Source organism: Eurytemora carolleeae, unplaced genomic scaffold, assembly GCF_000591075.1.
Source record: "Eurytemora carolleeae unplaced genomic scaffold, Eaff_2.0 scaffold175, whole genome shotgun sequence".
Classification (NCBI taxonomy): Eukaryota; Metazoa; Arthropoda; class Copepoda; order Calanoida; family Temoridae; genus Eurytemora; species Eurytemora carolleeae.
The window spans coordinates 57,355-80,490 of record NW_019396338.1 but is presented as its reverse complement, the minus strand read 5'-3'; the positions used below and the strand labels follow the sequence as shown (position 1 = coordinate 80,490).

General features: G+C 33.7%; 1 protein-coding gene across 2 annotated transcripts in view; it reads right to left on the bottom strand.

Annotated features, from left to right (window-relative positions):
• Positions 1 to 8,151: 8,151 nt before the first annotated feature.
• Positions 8,152 to 23,136, bottom strand: part of LOC111701217 (teneurin-m) — a 40,638-nt gene continuing 25,653 nt past the window's right edge. For both annotated transcript variants that reach the window (XM_023472399.1, XM_023472400.1), the window contains 7 exons: positions 22,750 to 22,857; positions 22,438 to 22,549; positions 19,406 to 19,524; positions 19,041 to 19,136; positions 14,564 to 18,634; positions 12,787 to 13,001; positions 8,152 to 9,846 (listed from right to left, as the gene is read on the bottom strand). In XM_023472399.1, coding sequence (XP_023328167.1) covers positions 8,978 to 9,846; positions 12,787 to 13,001; positions 14,564 to 18,634; positions 19,041 to 19,136; positions 19,406 to 19,524; positions 22,438 to 22,549; positions 22,750 to 22,857 — 5,590 coding nt within the window. In that variant the 3' untranslated portion in view covers positions 8,152 to 8,977. The remainder of the gene's footprint in view (positions 9,847 to 12,786; positions 13,002 to 14,563; positions 18,635 to 19,040; positions 19,137 to 19,405; positions 19,525 to 22,437; positions 22,550 to 22,749; positions 22,858 to 23,136) is intronic.

Here is a 23,136-nt window from a genome sequence, read left to right as displayed (position 1 = left end):
AAGTTTGAAATATCAAAGATTTACGACATTGGGTTCCAGAGCTATAGGGATTATAAATTCAGAGTTTGTGGCAAAGACTCAATTCCTTTGAAAAATTTGTAGAAATCTGCGAACAAATTCAAAGAAAATGAAAAATTCGATATAATGATGAAAATGAAATAATTGATTCTAACATTGATTTATTGACAAGTTTCTTTTGAGAAATATGTTCCTAAACATCTAATTAGTTGACTGTATAATTTTTACTTTATTTTTTTGTCGTCGTTGTTTAATAATTAAAAAAACGATTCTGAAAACGTAACCACCCAAATGGATGATTTTGAACGTCGACTTTTTACTCAAACTCAGTAATTTTACAACGTGGAAACGTTTTATATGTTTCAAATGAATCCTAAAAAGATTTTCTACAATGCATGCTGCATACTCAGTTCAACCACCAAACAATTAAAAAGTGATTAAATTAGTTACTTGTAAAACTATTTGCTTCGTAACAAAATCAAATCAAATCAAAATAAAAATAAATTTGTCGATTTAACATAAAGAAAACCTAGTGCAAAAATGCATTGAATGCAAATACTAAATTTGCAAACTCACCAGTGTTATTTTTGTTCCATTAGAGTCGTATAATAGAGTAATTATATTTAAATTAGAAACCTTGTGTTTTTAATTAAAAATAAACAATTCTGTAGCAATACCAGTGCAAACAAACCTATTTAAACAAAAGCAAAAGTGCTGACAATACTCAAAGGGTAAATAACTAAAACTATTTAAATAAGATCATTTGATTTCATCCCTTTATGGTTTATCGAAAATATTTGCGAGTTAAAATAGGATTTCAGACCAAAGTTCGATATTTTTCCCGAATTTTATCAAAAATTTTCGCGAAATTTCTATAGATGTATAGATAGATAGATTTAGATAGACAGATACATAGATACATACATAGATAGACAGATAGAAAGGAAGATAGGTAGATACATAGATATTTGACGGGTCAAGTTTGTATGAAGGACAGCATAAAGACTAGAGAAGTTGATTATATATCTTGAATTGGGTGACAAGAATTTCAAATATTTATATATATATATATAGAATACAAAGATATATTATTATACACTGATAACTAGAAAACTCTGTAATAGGAAGACGACCATATAGGAACACATAAATGTATTTGATGTTGTTACATAGCAAAAAGTTTCATCAGACATTTATAAAATCACTAAATAAGAGAAATTGGTCTTTGTCCACTCCACATTGCTTTGTCTGTAATAAATATTGGGTAACACGATATCTGTAAACCTGAACTATGTAATTATTGCTCATTCACATTATAAAACCTCTATGTAAAACTAATTATTCATTTGAACTGCACTTCAAATAAATATTTAATAGGATTAGCTTAATCATGTGATATAAAATGGCATACATCTTAACTGCGCCTAATTTAACTGTGCTGTAAATATGTAGCATGATTAGCTTAATCATGTGATATATAATGACGTACATCTTAACTGCGCCTAATTTAACTGTGCTGTAAATATGTAGCATGATTAGCTTAATCATGTTACATCTTAACTGCGCCTAATTTAACTGTGCTGTAAATATGTAGCATGATTAGCTTAATCATGTGATATATAATGATGTACATCTTAACTGCGCCTATTTTAACTGTGCTAAAAATACGTAGCATAATTAGCTTAATCATGTGATATAGATGACGACGTAGAAATTATAATTACGTCTATAGTTATGTGCTTGTGTCCGTGGAGAGACATTGATAGTTGATTGCGCCGATTGGTTTGGCGTTGATCAATTACGTGCTTGGGTCCTTATAGACATTTATAGCTGATCGCGCACATTGGTTTGGCGTTGATCAATTACGTGCTTGGGTCCTTGTAGACATTGGCGTTGATCAATTACATGCTTGGGTCCTTGTAGACATTTATAGCAGATCGCGCACATTGGTTTGGCGTTGATCAATTACGTGCTTGGGTCCTTGTAGACATTGATAGCTGATCGCGCACATTGGTTTGGCGTTGTTCGACTATGTGCTTGTGTCCGTAGAGAAACATTGATAGCTGAGCGTGCCCATGAGTTATTGATAGCTGACAAGATTGTTTTCGGGTTTAGTATTTATAGTTAAGTGAAACTAAATTGTTCCTGGATAGATACGGGGGTCGAGAGCAGTTTATGAAGTAGGGTATTTACTACATGCCTAATGCTTTTTAAAGTAACAACTTGAGTCTAAAAGTCGTCTTCCTATTTTAAAGTTTTCTGCAGATAAATTACATATTATATATAAATACTAGCTTAGGAACCCAGCGTCGCCCAGGGTACTCATAGTTATTACCGCCGTTTACCCGCACTAAGTCATAAATTACGATTTTTTGCTATTTTTCCCGGTAAAAATCGACCCACTCTACTTAGAATCTTAGAACCAACCTAAAAAAATAAATTTGGGGAAAATCAGGCCAGGGGGTTCCTAACTTATTATCGGACAAACAAACAGACAAACAGAGATCACAACTTTATTTATATTGACATGGTTAAAAAGGTGTAATGTTGAGAAATAAAATAAAAAAGATAGGTGGATAGAAAGATAAATAGATAGATAGATAGATAGATAGATAGATAGATAGATAGATAGATAGATAGATAGATAGATAGATTGATAGATAGATAGATAGATAGATAGATAGATAGATTGATAGATATATAGATAGATTGATAGATAGATATATAGATAGATAGATAATAGATAGATAGATAGATAGATAGATAGATAGATAGATAGATAGATAGATAGATTGATAGATAGATAGATAGATAGATTGATAGATAGACAGATAGATAGATAGATAGATAGATAGATAGATTGATTGATAGATAGATAGATAGATAGATAGATAGATAGATAGATATATTTGCTCCTATTTGACTCCGTTGACATGTGTCAACAAGTTTCAGTGTTTTCTACACGCTTATATTTACTAGGATATTTACAAGAATATATATATATATATATAAGTTGATAAAAAGATGCATAAATATAAAGATATAAAGATATTTATAGATAGATGGACAACAGACATATAGAACTATAGATAGATGGACAACAGACATATAGATAGATGGACAACAGACATATAGATAGATGGACAACAGACATATAGATAGATGGACAACAGACATATACATAGATGGAGAACAGACATATAGAACTAGAAAAATGCAAATTTTTAAGAGTTTGCTTCACTGATTTGTTCATTTTCTAAGTTTTTTGGAGGTGGATTTTTTTTAGTTTTGATGTAAGATTTATGAAAAATTTGGTACTAAGGTTAACATTAGACTTTTAAACAGTCATTTTTAAGAAGTTTGAGGTCGCACTGGAGTACTATTGTAGCCCCCTTCTCATTTGAAACCCCCAGATTTTCATCGGAGACCCTAAACTTTTCATTGGAAACACCAAACTTTTCATTGGAGACCCTAGATTTTCATTGGAGACCCTAGATTTTCATCGGAGACCCCCAGATTTTCATTGAATTTCTTACGGTCTCCATTGAAAATATGGGGGTCTCCAACGAATCTTGGGTTCTCCAATGAAAAGCTTGGTGTCTTCAATAGAAATCTTGGGTTCTCCGATGTAAATCTGGGGGGTCTACAGTAAAAAGATTGGGGTATCCAATGAAAATCTGGGGTCTCCAACGAGAATCTAGGGGTCTCCAACGAGAATCTGGGGGTCTCCAACGAGACGTTCATGGGGGTCTTTTTTCCCCATACTCCAGTCAGTGTACTGCAAATCCCTGCAGTACAAAACGAAAGCTTAGTTGAGGTGGGGTTACCATGTATGTGTTCAAACATAAAGAAAAAATGAAATTGTCGATTGTTTACTGAGTTTCCTAATAAAAAGAATAAAAATGAAGAAAATCCATAATTGATTTAGTTTATTAAATGTAGAAGGGAATTTAAGCTTAAATAGGTAAACCATGATATGGCATAAATTTACCATTCCCCGATTAATAATAATAATTAATTTCATTATTCATTAGACAAATAATTCTTAATTTGATAATTATAAAAGTTAAAAAAAAACTGTTACGCATAAAAATAACTATAAGAGTGCAGCTAGAGTTTATTACTAAGGAATTCAGTCTTTGCCACAAACTCTGATTTTTAAATCCCTATATCTTATCAACCCAATGTTGTTGACCTTAGATATTTCAAACTATGACTTCTGTTATATCAAACAATCAAAGTTTGAAATATCAAAGGTTTACATAATTTGGTTGTACATATATAGGTATTGGAAATTTGGGATTTGTTGCTCAGATTCAATTCCTTCGTTATTGATAATGGAGAAAACTTTATAGAGTTATTAAAGTATATGTCAGTTCTAACGATATAATAACTATCAAAATCAATAATAAAGTAATGTCGAAAAACCACAAGAAAATAAACAAACAAAAATTTTTTTTTTAACAAAGGGACAGTCAGATGGAAAAAAAAGAAAACGAACTCAGGTCATGATATGGAAAAAGATAATTTGCAAATAGTCGCTTTATAAAGATTGTTTTAAGAAAATTATTATTGCTTGAGATTGTTTCTGTCATAAAGATTCCAAACAAACTGTTTATATGAGTATAAGGTGGCGGTGGGGGTCGATCTAATTAATGAACTTTTACGGAAATTTCCCTCCTTAAACAAGCCGCCCAGGGAAATTTAAACTTTTTAAGTAATTGGACTTAAACATGATTTGTTTTTAAATACTGAATCACAGCTTACTATCAAATAAAAACTATTTTTTCTGTTCTCTGAGTACTCTAAATTCTAAAATTTTAGTTATTTTCATTAAATTTTTTTTAGAGGTTTCTCACGTTAAAACACAACAATTGATTACTTATGTTCTTAAAAAAATGCCAATTCTGCCTTTGAATTATATTTTTGCAACAAACTCTGATTTTCTAATCACTATATTTTTCCAACCAAATGTCGTGGATCTTAGATATTTTAATTCTATCAATTCTGTTAGATCAAGTAATCTAAGTTTAAAATATCAAAGAAATTAACCACCAGCAAAGATAGTTTAGCTAGATAGTTATATATTACAATTCATAACCAGATAGATAATTAGATAGTTTGATAGTTAGATGGTTGGATAGTTAAATAGTTAGATAGTTAGATAGTTAAATAGTTGGATATTTAGATAGTTAGATAGTTAGATAGTTAGATAGTTAGATGGTTAGATGGTTAGATGGTTAGTTGGTTAGATATTTAGATGGTTAGAAAGTTAGATAGTTAGATAGTTGGATAAGTTAGATAGTTAGATAGTTAGATGGTTAGATGGTTAGATAGTTAGAGATTTAGATAATTGGATTTAGATAGTTAGAGATTTGGATAATTGAATTTAGATAGTTAGATAGTTAGATAGATAGAAAGTTAGATAGTTAGATAGTTAGATAGTTAGATAGTTAGATAGTTAGATAGTTAGATAGTTAGATAGTTAGATAGTTAGATAATTGGATAGTTAGATAGTAAGATAGTTACAAAGTTAGATAGTTAGATAGTTAGATGGTTAGATGGTTAGATAGTTAGATAATTAGATAGTTAGATAGTTAGATAGTTAGATAGTTAGATAGTTAGATAGTTAGATAGTTATATAGTTAGATAGCTAGATAGTTAGATAGTTAGATAGTTAGATAGTTAGATAGTTAGATAATCAGATAGTTAGATAATTGGATTTAGATAGTTAGATAGTTAGATAGTTAGATAGTTAGATGGTTAGATAGTTGATAGTTGATAGTTGGATAGTTAGATAGTTAGATAGTAAAAGTGTCAACACTCAAGTTTCCTCGCTGTATAATCTGTCATACACAAACATGCAAAAACATGACATGGCCTGGGATAGATAGATAGATAGATAGATAGTCAAGTAGCAGAAGAGCATAAAAGAATATTTATAAAAAAGTTGACGCTGCTCTTCAGAATAGAAAAATTATTTTACTTTTAAAAGTGACACTTTAGCTTAACCAAGGACAGAACATTTTTCCTGGCAAACTAAACAAATAATCTCCCTGGTTTCATGTCATCCAGACTAATTGTTTAATAATCTCCCTGGTTTCATGTCATACAGACTAATTGTTTAATAATCTCCTTGGTTTCATGACATCCAGACAAATTGTTTAATAATCTCCTTGGTTTCATGACATCCAGACTAATTGTTTAATAATCTCCTTGGTTTCATGACAACCAAACTAATTGTTTAATAATCTTCTTGGTTTTATGACATCCAGACTAATTGTTTAATAATCTTCTTGGTTTCATGACATTCAGACTAATTGTTTGATAATTTCCTTTTTTTCATGACATCCAAACTAATTGTTTAAAAAATCTCCCTGGTTTCATGTCATCCAGACTAATTGTTTAATAATCTCCCTAGTTCCATGACATCCAGACTAATTGTTTAATAATCTCCTTGGTTTCATGACATCCAAACTAATTGTTTAATAATCTTCTTGGTTTCATGACATACAGACTAATTGTTTAATAATCTTCTTGGTTTTATGACATCCAAACTAATTGTTTAATAATCTTCTTGGTTTTATGACATCCAAACTAATGGTTTAATAATCTCCTTGGTTTCATGACATCCAGACTAATTGTTTTATATTGAGTATGTAAATGGTGCAGTAGAACGGATATCCAATAAATAATTATCATAATTATATATTGTAAGTATTATTCATGTAAATTGCAGATATATCTAATAACTTTGTCAACAACAGTAATCTATTGACATTTAACATATTGCACAGTATTTATAAAAAGTAGAAATATTGTTGTTTATGTATAAAGATAAGAGTCGAAAAACCCTGTTTAGCCAAAATTAGGTTACAAAGATATAATTATTAAAAATTTAAATTTGCTGCCTGTTTTTATTTCTTTTTCAGCTCTGAGTCTGGTGTTTGCACGGTAATGAATACAAAACTATAATTAATATTTTTATTTTCTCCTTGCTTCTAAAATGTAATCACAAGATCCACAGTTTTAATTACATTTTTTCTAGATAAAACATGAGAAAGACGAAGGGATAATTTTATAGAATTTTTCCCTTTTTTTTAAAAACCTATTTATCAAAAACTTCGATACTTCAGTTTTTGCATTTTAGACAAAACTTTAGACAAAATTTAACTTATTTATTAAGCGTATTCAGAGCCACTAGGAGGGGGGGGGGCAGTACTCCCTCTTCGGCACACTAAAGAAGACTATCAGGGACTTGGAAGAACTTGTATCTCTCTTTTGAGACTTATTTGAATTTCTGGACCTGTAAAGTGTAAGATATTTGCAAAGAACTTTTGAACCCTCATTTATATCTCAAGGATAGAATATCATTTTGACATTGACAAATCTTTTTTTCAAAAATATGTTGCATTTTCTAGAATGCCCTAATAATTAGACATAGCTTTTAAAAGGCACAACAAAGTACACAAATACTATATTCTTAATAGGTTTGCTTTTTTTAAAACTTTGCCATATTTTTATCCTAAAAAAAACTAGAAGGGGAGGACGAACCAAAACCGATAGTTTTTTGCGTTTAGTCTCTCAGTGAAAACGTGGCCTAGTGTCAGAAAAGCAAACGTTTAAAATGAATAATTTAGAAATTTAGAAAAGTTCAAAAAACTTAATTTTTTTGAAAAACTAACCAAGCTATCTCCCATCACTATTTGTACTGTACATACAGTGTACGTAAATAAAAATGCTTTTAAGTTGTTTGATTTTTGATCTTGCAAAAGAGTAAACTTGGATAATCTCTAAATATTTAATTACTCACTAAACCTCTCTCTAGTTCTCTTTTATTATGTTTCTCACTATATCCCTTGTTCTTTCTCTCTATTCTTCACTTTCTCTTTCTTTCTTTAGCTCACTTTTTCTCTTTCTCTCTCTACCTCACTTTTTCTCTTTCTCTCTCTACCTCACTTTTTCTCTTTCTCTCTCTACCTCACTTTTTCTCTTTCTCTCTCTAACTCACTTTTTCTCTTTCTCTCTCTACCTCACTTTTTCTCTTTTTGGCTTTCTCTTTCTCTCTCTAACTCACTTTTTCTCTCTTTCTCTTTTTCTCTCTTTCTTTCAGTAAATAAAATTATTTTTTTGTGATTAATTTCTTGAACAACTCTAACAGATCTTAATCTTACACAACTAATTATTGTAATATTACACAGCCGGTAGAAATATTTTAAGAAAGGAAAACTTTTCTTGTTTTTTTTCCTCCCTTTTACAAAAGGTAAATGATCACAGCCTGACTCCAAAAATAAACATTCTCATGAAATCATTTTTAAAAAATTCGGAATATTTTACTTTAATTTTTCATGATATGTTCTTTTTCTACGGAGCCTACATGGTTTATAAATTTTCGCGTTTTAAAATCTCAAAATGGAAATGTCAAATTTTCCCGTGTAAATTTTCCTGCCTTTGCTGACTTGGTTTAAAAGCAAAGGATGGAATTGAATAATATGTTTGTGACTGAAACTCTGATTAAAAGTATCGAATACCAATATAAAGGTAACTTAAATAATTTTCACAGACTTTAAGGGGGGATGGCGGGGTTTTTGGACCCCAACATATGGAAGTCTTCAGACTTACAAAATGGCACAATGATTGCAGGTTGACTAGAAGTCCCTTTAAGGGTACTCAAAAGCCCTTAAAGGGGCCAGGAGCGAGCCCCTTTAAAGGAACAAGTTCTAAAAAAGCCCAGAGATTCAACTCACTAGTTAACACAGGGTGTGCACTGTGCAGTGTCACTAATACTAAACAATAACTATTTGAGATTCACCCTGTTAATCTCGGAAAACTTGAACAGTTAAAAACATTGTTCTGGAAAGGTTTGACAAAAGTGTCACTTATCTTTCATCATTATTTTCATCAATATCACTTTTTAAATCCAGACCGTTCATGGTGGATCGTTTAGAGTATACATAAGTTACAAATAGGATTCTTTAGAAGGTGTGGCCTCCCCCTCCCTGACAAGCTTGAGGTTGCTGGCCTGCCCTATGAGGGCGGGGAACTTGTGAACACTGTGTATCTCCTCCCCAGAGTAACCACGAACCTCGCCGTTCTTCAACAATTCGTCGCGCTCCGAGGGAGTCCAGTCCCCGTGGAATCCCATACTCACACGGCCAACTTCTAGCCTCCACGCTGATCTCAGGGCGAATCGATGTCCTTGGCGGATTTTGTGGCGGGTAACACGATCTATGTTCGCCCCGTACAGTGTACATACTGTAAATGCAGGGTTTGTACCGTGTACACACACCTCCCTGCCCCCGCCTCTTAAACCACCTTTAGTCACATTGTACGAACCTGATAGTCGTTCCAACTCCTCCAAATCGTTCCCGTAGCGCGATTCCTCCCGGATAAAGTAGTATTCCTCTTCATCCGTTGGCGATTCTATATCCAGTAGCTTGGCGCCATTTAATACGCTGGCGAATACGTTCTGGAACACGCCGTTGGCCGCTTCATTGACCAGGGTTACCACTATGCTCTCTCCGGCTCTAGAGAGCAGCATACCGCGTCCAAATATTGAAGTTCTGCTAGTGATCTGAGGAGCCAGGTTCAACCTTCTAGATGAGCTGGTCAACCTAGGCTGCTCAGGGATAAAACTAGGGCTGAGCAGACTGTCACGTGAGAGATCCTTGGACTCTTGTATTGCCAGTCTAACCTGGGGACCAGTATCCATCCGGGACAGTACAGTGGAGTGTACAACAGACGGTCTGTACATGTTCTGCGTCATATAGGTGGCGCCACTAACAGACTTCAGATTAAACCTCAATAGTTTCAGCCAGCCATCAGGACCTAAACAAACAAAAAAGTTAACAACTTTTTAATTTTAAAAATTTTTCTTCAATTTTATAGATCGATCATATTTTTTATTGTAAAAAAGTGAAACTGAGTTAATTAGTAGATCATAAAGGGGTTGAAGCCAACTCAACTAATTTGTTTATTTGTTGTGAGAAAACCAAACAATTGGCAGATAGTTTGGTAGAGAGAGAGAGAGAGAGAGAGAGAGAGAGAGAGAGAGAGAGAGAGAGAGAGAGAGAGAGAGAGAGAGAGAGAGAGAGAGAGAGAGAGAGAGAGAGTAATCAAATAAGTAAAATATACAAAATATAGAAAACTTAAAAGTTCATCAAATATAATTTATATTTGTAAAGGAAACCTTAAATAATAACTATTTATAACAATGTTATTTTGGTTCCCAGTTTTTGGACACACATTTTCTCTTTATCGAGAAGGCCTTTTTAGATTTAATTTTGTCCCCAGCTTTAGCGAGGGACAACATATAATCTAAAAGGACGGGAACCTTCAAAACTTCTGGCTGGCGTAGTTAAAATCTCCAGTATCGTCTAGGTTACTGATCTAATGTTTACATATGAATATGATTGGGACATAAAGGAAGTTAGGTTAATTAAATATAAACTATTTTAGTGGTTTTCAAATAGGCCTTTAACCTATATGTACAAGTGACCGATACGAATTCTGAGATTCATCCCCCCCCACCCCCTATAAAAAGTATATTTACAATGAACCCTCCTTGGCTTAATTTAATACCTAACCCGTGCATGATACCTCTTTATGCATGTGAACATTAAGCCTAGTATATATACACGGAGTAAGGAACAGGGATATATATCTACTCATTTCAAAATCTAAAATTCAATTTTTAAAGATTTTTATTAGCAATTTGGTGGACCAGGGGGTGGGGGATGGGGAGTAATATTACCCCTGAAGTAGATACCTATATATTTTTATATAACCTTGGGATAGATAGATAGATAGCAAGATATAATTGCAATATAAATTATCTAAGTAAGATATGGATAAATAGATGGATGAATAGATCACTAGACATAAGGAGGAGGTAAACTTATTACTGGTGTAACTTTGTGAGCTCGTAGCTTAGTTTATCCAGTCAATTTTAGATATTAAAAACATTGTGCTTCTTCTCAATAGCTCTTTAAAAAAATGAGTAATAATTGAAAACATTTAAGATTTCAATCTTATGTGCAATTTTTACCTTAGTTTAACGTGAGGTAGGTAGGATAGATATAAAGATAGATGAAGAACTATGAATACCAATATAAAGACAGAGGTCGGATGCCAAAGACAAAGATTTATTTATTCAAATATTTCATCTTTTATATCCGTTATATGGACAATCATACTTTTCTACCTTTAATTCATACTGTTCCTGACATTATATGACATTTTTGCATTGCATTCATTTAGATAGACATTTATTCAACTTATAATTCGTACTGTTCCTGACATTATATGACATTTTTGCGTTGCATTCATTTAGATAGACATTTATTCATTTACACGGAAATATAAATCCGAAGAAAAGATGGGACATGCTGAAAGTGCCTCCAACAACTCGTTTTATCACAAATTATATGATTACATGCAGCGTGTAGCCTTTAATTATCAATTTCTCCATTTTCAAAACTTAATGTCCAGAGTTATTCATAAAGGATGAGAACATACACAATTTACTCAGTTCAGCTTTACACTTACTTAATTTCTATTTTATATAATTATTTGATTTTTTCAATGTTATATTTATTGAGAACATAATAAGTATACATATATATACAAACAGAAAGATAAACAAATAGATGGATAGATAGATATGATTTTATCATAACAGATAAACCATCATAATTCTTTCTCTTTTCTCTGAACTCAATGATAAGCCCCCTCCCCCTCCCTCACTTCCTAACTTCCAACACTTTGTAACCATAACAGCTAAACCATCATAATTCTTTCTCTTTTCTCTAAACTCAATGATAAGCCAACCATCCCCCCCTCCCTCCCCATCCCAGTCTCAGCAATAACAACCCCTTCTAAACCCCTAACCTTAAGAACAAAAAGACTAAACTTGCATTTATTTATAAAAAGAAATAAAAAGTATTCATTTTTACAAAAATAATTAATCGTTTAACCCAAATGCACTTCCCAATGCATTTCACATGCTGAACTAGATAGAAGGAGAAGGTTTAATTACTGATCCGACTTTGTGATCTCGTAGCATCTCTAGTTTTGATTTCAAGCATAAGTATGTGAAAAGCAAATATTTGAAAGTCAAAACATTTTTTGTTAAATATAAACGTGAAAATTAAATTAGTTTGACATCACAAGCAAAAGGGGTTTAAATGATCTTTGAGGCTAAAATAAGTGATTGGAAAGGAGGGATTTTGAGAAAATCTAAAAAAAGTTGATTAAATTCTTGTTTCTGCAGAATATTTCTGCTTGTCCCCTTTAGTCTAGATATGCAATGAATAATTCTAATCAATATTGATTCATTAGTATAACAGAGTAAGAGAACTGTTTAAATTAACAAATTATCCCGGGAACAATTCTAAACAATTCTAGACAACACCAAATACCATTTCTCTAATTCTACATTGGGTTGAGATCTAAATGTTTTAAATCTTATGATTGATCTATTGCGTATTGATAATTAGACAAATCGCTAACTAGATCGAATGCAAATCTTATTCGTTGAATCGAATAGTTTGTCTCTCTCTCTATTTTCTTTTACATCGTAGACAACATGAAAAAGGTATTATTTCAAAAATACCAGTTTTTGGGTTGAAAAAATAAAGATTTTTTAATTTGCCGCTGTACAGTATACAATATAAATTGCATAGTGTACACTGTACTGTAATATAAATATTTAATGAATCAATAAAAAAAAGCTGTTGAGTGAAGTGATAAGAAAAAAACTCTTATTACCTGAGAATGTTGTGATGCCCTGCTGCTGCTGTTGTTGTTGAGTATCCCCGTGTTGTACCGGCATGTTGTTGGTTGGATTGGTAGGATTGTTGTTGATGTATCTGTAGGAGAAGATGTTGAAGGGAGAGGTGAGCTCATTGATCAAGGTCTCCCACCCCGGGGTCATCCATTGTCCCAGTACTGGGTCATATACACGCTCTCCGAAATGAACAAGCCTAAAAATAGTTAAATCATAAATATTCTCTTATCAAACAAGCTTAAAAGAGAATGTCAGCGGCGGCTTATGATATCGTCTACGGGGGGATGGAACATAATTGAAGACATTTTAATCCCCCCTGGAATTTTTTATAATGAATCTGGTAAATTTTATGTCAAAACCATGAGCAGCTGGGGGGTGGAAGGTGGAAAATGTGTCAGCAAGATTTTGATTTTTCTAAAATCTTTTCATTTTGATTAATAAAGTGGCGGCGCAGGCCAATTTTTGTTTAAAAATCAAAGTTAAAGGACTGCAAGGTGCCTGCTCACTCTTCTTGCGCTCCTTCTTTCAGGGGTGGCGTCCCCATAAGACGCCTCTGGGGATTGTAGATGTAATTTCAATTTTGTAGGAAAACCACCAATGAAAATAAATATATTTTCAAAAAACAAATCAGAGATATCTAATTCATACTTGATTAGACAAAGCTTCTAATTTAAAATTGGGAATCTATCAATGGAGGGTCATTTAAAACTTACTACAACAGTCCCTGAGGACAACATGAAAGATATCGGCATTTTTCTATCTTAAAAAAACTAAATATATTTTCTTCCTTTACTTATAATTGCTACATAAATCCGTAAGCCACATTTAATTGAAAATGACAAATTTTAGATAGAAAAACAAGTATATCTTTATTATTTTATGCTCAGACTGAGGTAAAAACCATACCATATTGTTTGTGAATTGGACATGAAACTCAGTAAATGTAGGATTTCTTGAAAATATCTTATTTATTATGAGACTCACTATATCTAATTTTCTATCTTTCTATCTATCTATCTCCGTGAATTGGGATTGTTTTAATGAAGCTATTAACTTTGTTTTGAAAGCTTGCAACCATTGACAAATACATTATCTTTCTATCTTTATATTTCTATATTTCTATCCTACAATTCAACTATATATCTATCTATCTATCTATCTAACTAATTGAAAGCAATCTAACCCTCATAAATGGGGTTGATCCACTACAAATATTATGATTAACATGAGAAACAAATCTTTTACAAACAACATTCTTTTTAAATCATCCACCAAGATCCCAGGGGGGAACTATTCAAGAAAACTTTCAATTATCCAATTACAGTTTGAAAATGACCCTAATACACAAAGTTTTATTTAAAATTAAACTTTATAAAACAAATGGAGTATATTCATTTTTTTTAACAAAATTCATAAATTCTATATTATGACTTTTTAAAATCTATAGAAGTGTCTTTGCGCTTTTAAATTGTATCTGTCATATATGAGTTTATGACTTCTCTAGTTATCATCTTAAACCCATGAGTAAGAAGAGCAGACTTGTTGATTATAGAAAATCATTAGTCTGGAAAAGGGTGTTAAGACATTTCCAAAAAAATATTTCATGGACATTTCAACTACAGGATATTTCATAGATGGACATTTCATAGACATGACTCGTTAGACAGGACAATTAATAGAAATCATTTCGTAAAAGACATTTCATAGACAGGACAAATCATAGAAAGCAAATTACAAAGACTAGTTTCAGGTTCCTACCTTGTATGCTCCTCTAGTATCCCACCGTTGAAGTCTATGTGGAGCTTGAAGGAGGGATTGCTGTCGTGCATGGTGCGCCCAAAGGGTGTTCTCTTCATCTGTTTGATGAGCTGACCGGAAGAATCAAACACTGCTCTAGGAGTTCCTGAAGTATCAGTTCCAACATAGAACCTGGAATCCTGACTCTCCAGTCCTACCAGTAGGTTATCTTCATCATACAGGAGTTGAGTAGTCCGGTCCTGTTTAGGATAATGGATATGGGATACCTGGTTGGACTGGGACGGATTTCCATAGATATACTGGACCATGTTTCCACGATGGTCCTGGGACCCAACCAGTCTTTTCTCATCGTCATAATAAAATCTGACAGCAAACTTTCCTGGTTCAAAAGCACTGATCATTTGTCCAAAAGTATTGTAGGAGTATCTCTGCTCTCCACGTCGTATAACAAAGCCTCGGTTGTCATATGTAACAAATTCAAGGTCTCCAAATTGTGAGACCCTGTCTCCGCTGTCATAGCCCAGGGTCACCCTCTGCCCCTGCTCGGTCACAGAAACAATATTTCCGTTGACATCATGAGTATAGATCCAGCTAGCATCAGATCCACTTCGAACTATATTTATCTGATTGTTTGCATTGTAGGCTATCTCCTCATTGGTAGTCGTATGCTGTAAGAAGACTGATTTTAACGAGATCTGACTGTTGACATTGTATTCAATATTCACACGGAACAGTGGGACTCCTTTGATAATCAAATTTAAACTTTGAAACCGACCATATTCATCAAACTTCTTTTCTCGAACAAAGTTCTTTGACAAGTCCTCCATGATAACCATACTAAAGGATCTGTGGATTATCTTTAGATCTGAGACTCCCATTATATTTCCGGTTTTGGGATCATAGCGAACATGGTTGGTTAACTCTGTCTGTCCAATTATATCTAGTTTAGTAGAGGAGAGTCGGCCTGTAGCATCATACTGGTACTCCATACTATAATTGTTCAGGCCTACATTTCCCAGGAATTCTTTAGAGATTTCTTTGACGGCTCCCCGATGATATCTTTGCTTGGTCTTCATATGAAAACTGTCATCCATCACCTCAACTGTTTTTACCAGGGCTGTGCCGGATATGTAATGATAATGGATAGAAGATACTCCTCCAATTACTGTCCTAAGATGTGCTGCATCATCATAAATATATATGACTTTCCCAGTATTCCCAGGATATACCTTGGCTAGAAGGTGTACACTTTGATCAAAATGTTGAATGTAAGGTTCTTTATTCCACGGGGAGAAATATTTAAGGATATGGGCTCCGAGTGTGAGTTGTTGTACAAAGGAATGGATGTGACCCCGTGGTGTTATAATGGCTTCTAGAGCCCCTGTTTGATCATGTTTTAGTATAAATCCTCCTCCGGTAGGAACTACAACCTTACTCGGATGATTGGTCCATATTCCTGGAGAATCAGAGTAAATATACTGCAGGCTTCCTGGCGAGTTTCCATTTTTAATCTCTTTCAGTCTGCTCATTCGGTCGTAACTGTATGTTTCTACCAGAGATCCCATGGCCCATCGGATAGGAAGTCCTATTGAATTGTATTCTTCTATAATGGTTGGAAAGATCCCTGCTGGGAGAGAACTAACAACTTCCGATGTTTCACTCCTATTTATACTAATGATGGTTTTCTGTGCATCCAGACTCAATATTTGATTTCCAGAATTCTGATCTAATTCAACAGTGAACATGGACTCTCCATTAACATGCAATTTCTTCCCAACCTTGCCTGATGTTGAGTATCCATTATTTCCATTACCATAGTAAATCCATTCCAACTGATTTACAACTTCTTTTCCTATTTCTGTTCTCTCTGAGGATGGGACGGGAAAGCTCTCTGCTAATCCTGGATTTTCCCCTTGCAAAAATATATAGGGAGCAGTCTTCATCAGGACTTTATGTCCCCATTTAGATTCTGTAATGAAACTCTTATCTGATTCTCTCTGTATTATTTCCACCTCATGTCCGCAGGATTTATAGAGGAAACTTTTCTGTATCAGGAGAGACATTTCTTTCTTGTCCCTTGTCACATTAACTATGGCACCGTTGATTGATATGTCTGATATGAGATTAATAATCTCTCCTGTTGGTGTAACTGCCTTCTCTAGCCGGCCATTGTTATCATACTCATAAACATATCCATTTCCATTGGTCTGCATGCGAGATCTGAGCAGCTCACTAGATCTGTAGTAATCAATCAGGATAGAATTGTTAGCATCAATACTGAAGGATCTAAGAAGATGTTTTCTGTCCACAGACACGTCAAATTTCTGGCGCTGTGGGTTCTGTATTGACTCCACCTGTCCAGCATAGTTTCTAACAATTGATATTTTCCCCCCGGTTGAATCAGATATGGATACCAGGGCCCCTGTACTGGTACTCACAGAGTATGCAAAATTATACTTAATCCTGTTGTTTGCCATGTTCCTTGTTTCCATATGAAGCCCGAACTTGTTGAACCTGTAGATTTCCTGGTTTTCAGTTGAATAAACTTCATACATTTGGGTGGAATCAATCTCTGGAATTCTCTTACTAATTGTTCTAATCCTATAATTAGTTTGGTCACAAACATGAATTCCTCCATCTGGAGTGACAGCTATACCACTGATGAATCTGAACAAGCTATGAATAGCTAAATGATTCTTGGCATTAAAACAATCACAATCAGATTCTTGGCAGTTGCACTTGGAATCTTTCCCGGCAAAAACACTAATCCTTCCGTCTGTCCCGACAACAGATATTCTGTTGATTCTTCTTGTATCCGACTCTGCAATATACAATTCCCCACTGGGGGAAAATGCAATGGCAATGGGGGAAGCTAGTGTTGTGTAAGAAGCAAAATTGTTGTAAAAACTAGATCTGGGCCTGCTGCAGTGTAAAGGCCGTCCTGCAACAACTTTAAGATGTTGGTTTTCTGTAATCTTCATGACAATGTTATCATCCATAAAGTAAACTGAGTTATCCAGAGGGTTAACTGCTAAGTCAACTGGCCACTTTAAAGATATATCTTTAAGGTTGACAGTGCCCTCACAGGGTATTGGTTTCCACTGGCTATTCTGTGAATGCGCTGATATTAAAGTTGACACAGTTCCCCTCTCATCCATCTTTCGTATTGTAGTTCCATCAGCAAAGTAAACTATGCCTTCTGCTGATACTGCCAAACCTTTAGGATAGATAAGTTGAGCGTATAATGCGGGTCCACCGTCCCCACACTCATTCTCTTCCCCTGGCATACACTGACCCCGAGATCCTATCAAAGTTTTCCAATTATTAACAATATCCTGAGGGTCCTCTGTGTTAATAACCTCCATAATCCTGTACCCCTCAGAGTCCGAAACATAAAGAGCTCCATTCTGAGGATTAACTGCCAGGTAGTATCTATGTGCTACTGTGGTTGCATTCAACTGCAGGATAGTTCTGACCAAACCTGCAGGGTTAACCTTTCGAATAAGATTAAAGTCTCCAATATAGAGTGATCCATCAGGGGCGGACACAATCTCCATTGGGGAGAGGAGTGGCTTGTTTTTGGCTTCTCCATTGCAGTTTGGACACTCATAAGGTCTTCGTTTTCCGTTGCCAAAGGTTGTAAAAACCAAGGATGGAGTTTCCTTTAAGAAAACATTTGTTCCATCCCCCCTGTATAGGATACCCTCCTGGAAGTTATATCTATGATGTATATCCAAATCCCAGCCTCCAATATTGCTGAGGGTTAGATCTTGTCCGGATACCCGGGCACTCTGGGTGTTCCACATAATCCGGGCACATCCGGTGTACTCATACCCAACCTTAACCAGGGCCGTGGTTGTACCGTACACTCTCTGTCTGTACACATTAACCCCCTTCCAGGAGTAAGTGTACTTAAGGTTTGGATCAGCCTCAAATGTTTTCTCAAACAAATCTCCTTCTATAGTGATTTTAAGGTGTATTTTATGAAGAGAGGTGGGAATAAGGTCGGGTGTGAGCTGGAGCTGAATGGTGGAGAGATAACCCTTGCTCCGGGGTGAACTGTAGATCAGCCTGGAGCAGGATAAACATTTACATTTTATACAAAATATTTTGAATCTCAAGTGCGGGCTCAGGGGGAGAGATGAGGGAAAATGGAAACTTTTACATTAAAATACACTTTACCCTGGATACAGGGAAATATGAATTAATGGGAATTGAGAAAAGCTATATTGGATGCTAAGATGTTAAACTAGTTTATGCTGAGGGGGCGATTTCTAAAATAAATACATTAAACCCAATGAAGGATGTTTTAACAGACTTTTGTTATGTTTTCCTAACTGCGCTATGAAAGCATAAAACAGAAACTGATCCCACATATCATAAATTCCTTGCAAGAAAAACAAACAATTTACAGCCTACAGTCATGCTATTAAAGTGTCCGAAGGAGGATTGTTAATTTATTTAAATGTTTAAGTTCCTGTGGTTTGTTGAAGGGATGAGGATGGACTCGAATAAAGACTGTGTTTCAGCAATTATTGAGGTTCCTACTGACTTTACACCCTGAGATCTAAACCTGAGACAACACCTGTCAAATTCATGCAAAAAAAGGTATAAAAAAGATTAAAAACAACAACAATATTTTTAAAAAGTTAAGGCGAAACGAACTTGCCACAAACTCCAATTTTTAAATATGTTTATCTTTGAAACAATATGCCTTAGTCAGGTTGCAAAAATATAGAAATTATAAATTTTGTATTTTTTTTCATTGACTAATTCATGATTTTTAAAAGTATTTTTCAAATTAACAAAATAAAATTTTAAATTTGAATATTGACAATGTTCCTGGCAGATGAGATGACGATGGGTTGTATAGTCTGGAAATCATGTTGCTCACATGCAGCAGTTAGGTTCATCTTCACCTCAACCATCATGCTCATCATCACAGGGTCCAACACTATCACCTGAATATTTAGCAGATCAATAATTAGTTAGAAATTAAAGTTGAAAGGTTTTGACATGAAATACAAGAAATGTTGATAAAAAGACAAAATGGTGGACAGAGGAGACAAAGAAATTCAGAATACTCCACTTTTTGTTATAAAATTGATGTTAAACTAAAAAGACTATCTCTCGAATATCCCTCGACACCCAATCAGTGACTTTTTAGATTGATTTCCCCCTCCCCGCTTCCTCTCTTCCACACAATTCCCCCAATATCCCAATTTAGATTCTTATTTTCCCCCACACAACAATCAGTCACGTTTCAGGAGTCCCTTCAGTAAAAATCCCTTCTTTCTAATCCCCGGATATTCAATTGTGTTTAGGGTCCTTTAAATAATTGGAAATTAGAAACGTATTCTTAGTTTTCTGTATTTTCTTATTTCTGTATTGTGAGTTATATCATATGTAAGTATTCTTAGTTTTCTGTATTGTGTTTTGTGAGTTATATGTTATATATGCATTCTGAGTTTTCTGTATTTTCTTATTTCTGTATTGTGTTTTGTGAGTTATATGTTATATATGTATTCTTAGTTTTCTGTATTTTCTTATTTCTGTATTGTGTTTTGTGAGTTATATGTTATATATGTATTCCACGTTCAGTAAATTGCAAGTAAGATGGTAAACTTAATGTTTTTAATTATGATTCCTTTTATTGAAGAAATATTAAAAATAACAAGAATGTTTTGAATTTCTAATATGTAGCCGAATCAATTTGTGTTTCTCATACTTAAGCGAAAAATCAAAACTACAATAGCTACGAGGTCACAAAGTCGTATCAGTAATGTCGCACACATTTAATTTTCACCGTCTATCTCGTTCACAATGAAACATATTCCATGTTTTATTTTATGTTCTCTTTTATAAATTTCTTACTTTGCAGCTCGTTAACTGCAATTTGTATTCACATCTTCTGAGTTCTGCATTTTAAAGTTCTTAGTTCTGTGTTTTTCTTTCTACTTGTTCTTAGTGCTATGTTCTTCTTTCTAATCTGTTCTTAGTTCTGTATTTTTCTTTCTCATCTGTTCTTAGTTCTGTGTTCTTTTTCTAATCAGCTCTTAGTTCTGTTTTCTTCTTTCTAATCTGTTCTTAGTTCAGTGTTCTTCTTTCTAATCTGTTCTTAGTTCTGTGTTCTTCTTTTTTAATCTGTTCTTATTGCTATGTTCTTCTTTCTAATCAGTTCTTAGTTCTATGTTCTTCTTTCTAATCTGTTCTTAGTTCTGTGGTCTTCTTTCTAATCTATTCTTAGTTCTGTGTTCTTCTTTCTAATCTGTTTTTAGTTCTGTGTTCTTCTTTCTAATCTGTTCTTAGGGCTATGTTCTTCTTTCTAATCTGTTCTTAGTTCTGTGTTCTTCTTTCTAATATGTTCTTAGTGCTATGTTCTTCTTTCTAATCTGTTCTTAGTTCTGTGTTCTTCTTTCTAATCTATTCTTAGTTCTGTGTTCTTCTTTTTAATCTGTTTTTAGTTCTGTGTTCTTATTTATAATCTGTTTTTAGTTCTGTGTTCTTCTTTCCAATCTGTTCTTAGTTCTATATTCTGTTTTCTGTTCTAAACCATACTATACTACAACCTTATATAAATATTCTTCTGTTTAAAATTATTCTGAAGAAAGAAAGAAGAGGGGAACCTCAGTATTTTTCTAATTGATGTAAATTATGTGAAAATTTGAATTCTAAAAGCCGGGGAAATCTTGTGCATTAAGATAACGTCCTAATTGATGCTAGGTATTAACAGGCGCTTGTTAATACCATGGAGAATTAAACATATCGGGGGTTTAGTAGAAATGAGAAAGATATAGAAGAAATCAGTAGACTTAGCTTAGTGGATCAATAGAATTAGGAGAAGTAAAGATGAAAAATAAATATTTTTGGAGAAATTCAAAGATTTAGTAGAATCAGTAGAATTAAGAGATATCAATAGACTAAGAGAAGCGGTGGATTTATGGGAAATCAGTGATTTGGAAAAAACCAGTAAAGGAACTGAGTTTTTGTCACAAACTCTACTTTTCTAATCTCTTTATCTTTGCTACCCAATGTCGTAGACCTTTGATATTTCAAACTATGAATTCTGTTAGACCAAATATTCTAAGCTTGAAATATCAATGGTTTACATAATCAGATTGTAAAGATATAGGGATAAGACAATTTAAGTTTGTGATCAGGAGATATCAGTTAAATCAAAAGATTAAGGGGAATCAGTAGATTTAGGAGAAATCAATAGATTTGGGAGAAACAAGCAATTTTGCAAATCAATACTTAAAATTTCACTAGATTTTGTAAAAGAAACAAAAGGTAAACCTTAAAATTATATGGTTTTAAACAAACCAACAGGAAACTTATAAAATAAAGGATTTGAATTTTTGTCAAAGACTTCATTTTTCTAATCTCTTTATAATTGTGTAAACCTTTGATAAACCTAGACTATTTAACCCTATTCCTGCTGGGGGGGGTGGATGAATGAGAAGATAAATGAGTATGAAAGATGACTGAGTGGATAAATGTATGGAAGAATGACTAATGGATAAATGAGAAGATAAATGAGTATGAAAGATGACTGAGTGGATAAATGTATGGAAGAATGACAATCAACCAGCTAACTCATTAACTCAGTAGATAACTCTCTAACCAGCAGCTAACTCACAGCAGGGATAGGGTTAATCTAACAGAATAAATAGTTTGAAATATCAAAGGTCTATGACATCAGCTTTGAAAACCAGATATTGTTGCAAAAACTCCTTTTCAGATAAGAATTTAAAAATCAGAAGGGTCACTAGAAAACAGTAGATTTTAACTAGTCGTCTTTTATTACAGTGCGAATCAAAAACTGTGGAATAGTAAGACAAAGAAGCAGAATAGTTGATAAGCTGGCTCTATACCTCGTTCCATGGAGCGAAGAGTGTAATAGTACGGGGAGGGAAGGGACTCTTCCCTAACTGCAGGGTTACAGAGCCACCTCCATTCACTAGGAAATCAAACCAACCATCCTCCCTAGATAGATAGAAGTATATTTATAGATTGATAGGTAGATAGATAGAAGTATATTTTAGAGAATTTATAAACTTTAGATAATTAAAGAACTGAAATTTCTTAAACATACTGTAGACGTGAATCGGACATGCTTCTTTACAAGTGTAAGTTACTGAAATTACCTCCACAGTACCATAAAATGAAGTATTTATAAATCTGACCTAGTCATGGTGTATCCTTCTGACAGAGTATTCTCTCTGGTGACCCGTACACCAACCAGTCCGCGACCCGCGCTGGTCACCACACGTCCTCGTATCACGGCAACACGGCTGCAATAAGAAAATATAGATATTAACTTCAAATCAAAAATGCGACCATGCAGAGTGCAACAAAAATGTTTTGAATTTTAAACAATTTTTTTTGTAAAAATCTTAAAATAACGAAAATGATTAAATTTTGGCTTAAAGTTAGACATTCCAAGTTATAATTAAGTTCTATTGAGTAAAAAAAGTTTATCCAAGAACTTTTTACCCAAGTGAATGGATGAAAAAGAACTCTTTAAATACTTTTCAAGAGCAAATATTTGGGGAGGGGGGGGGGGGTTATGT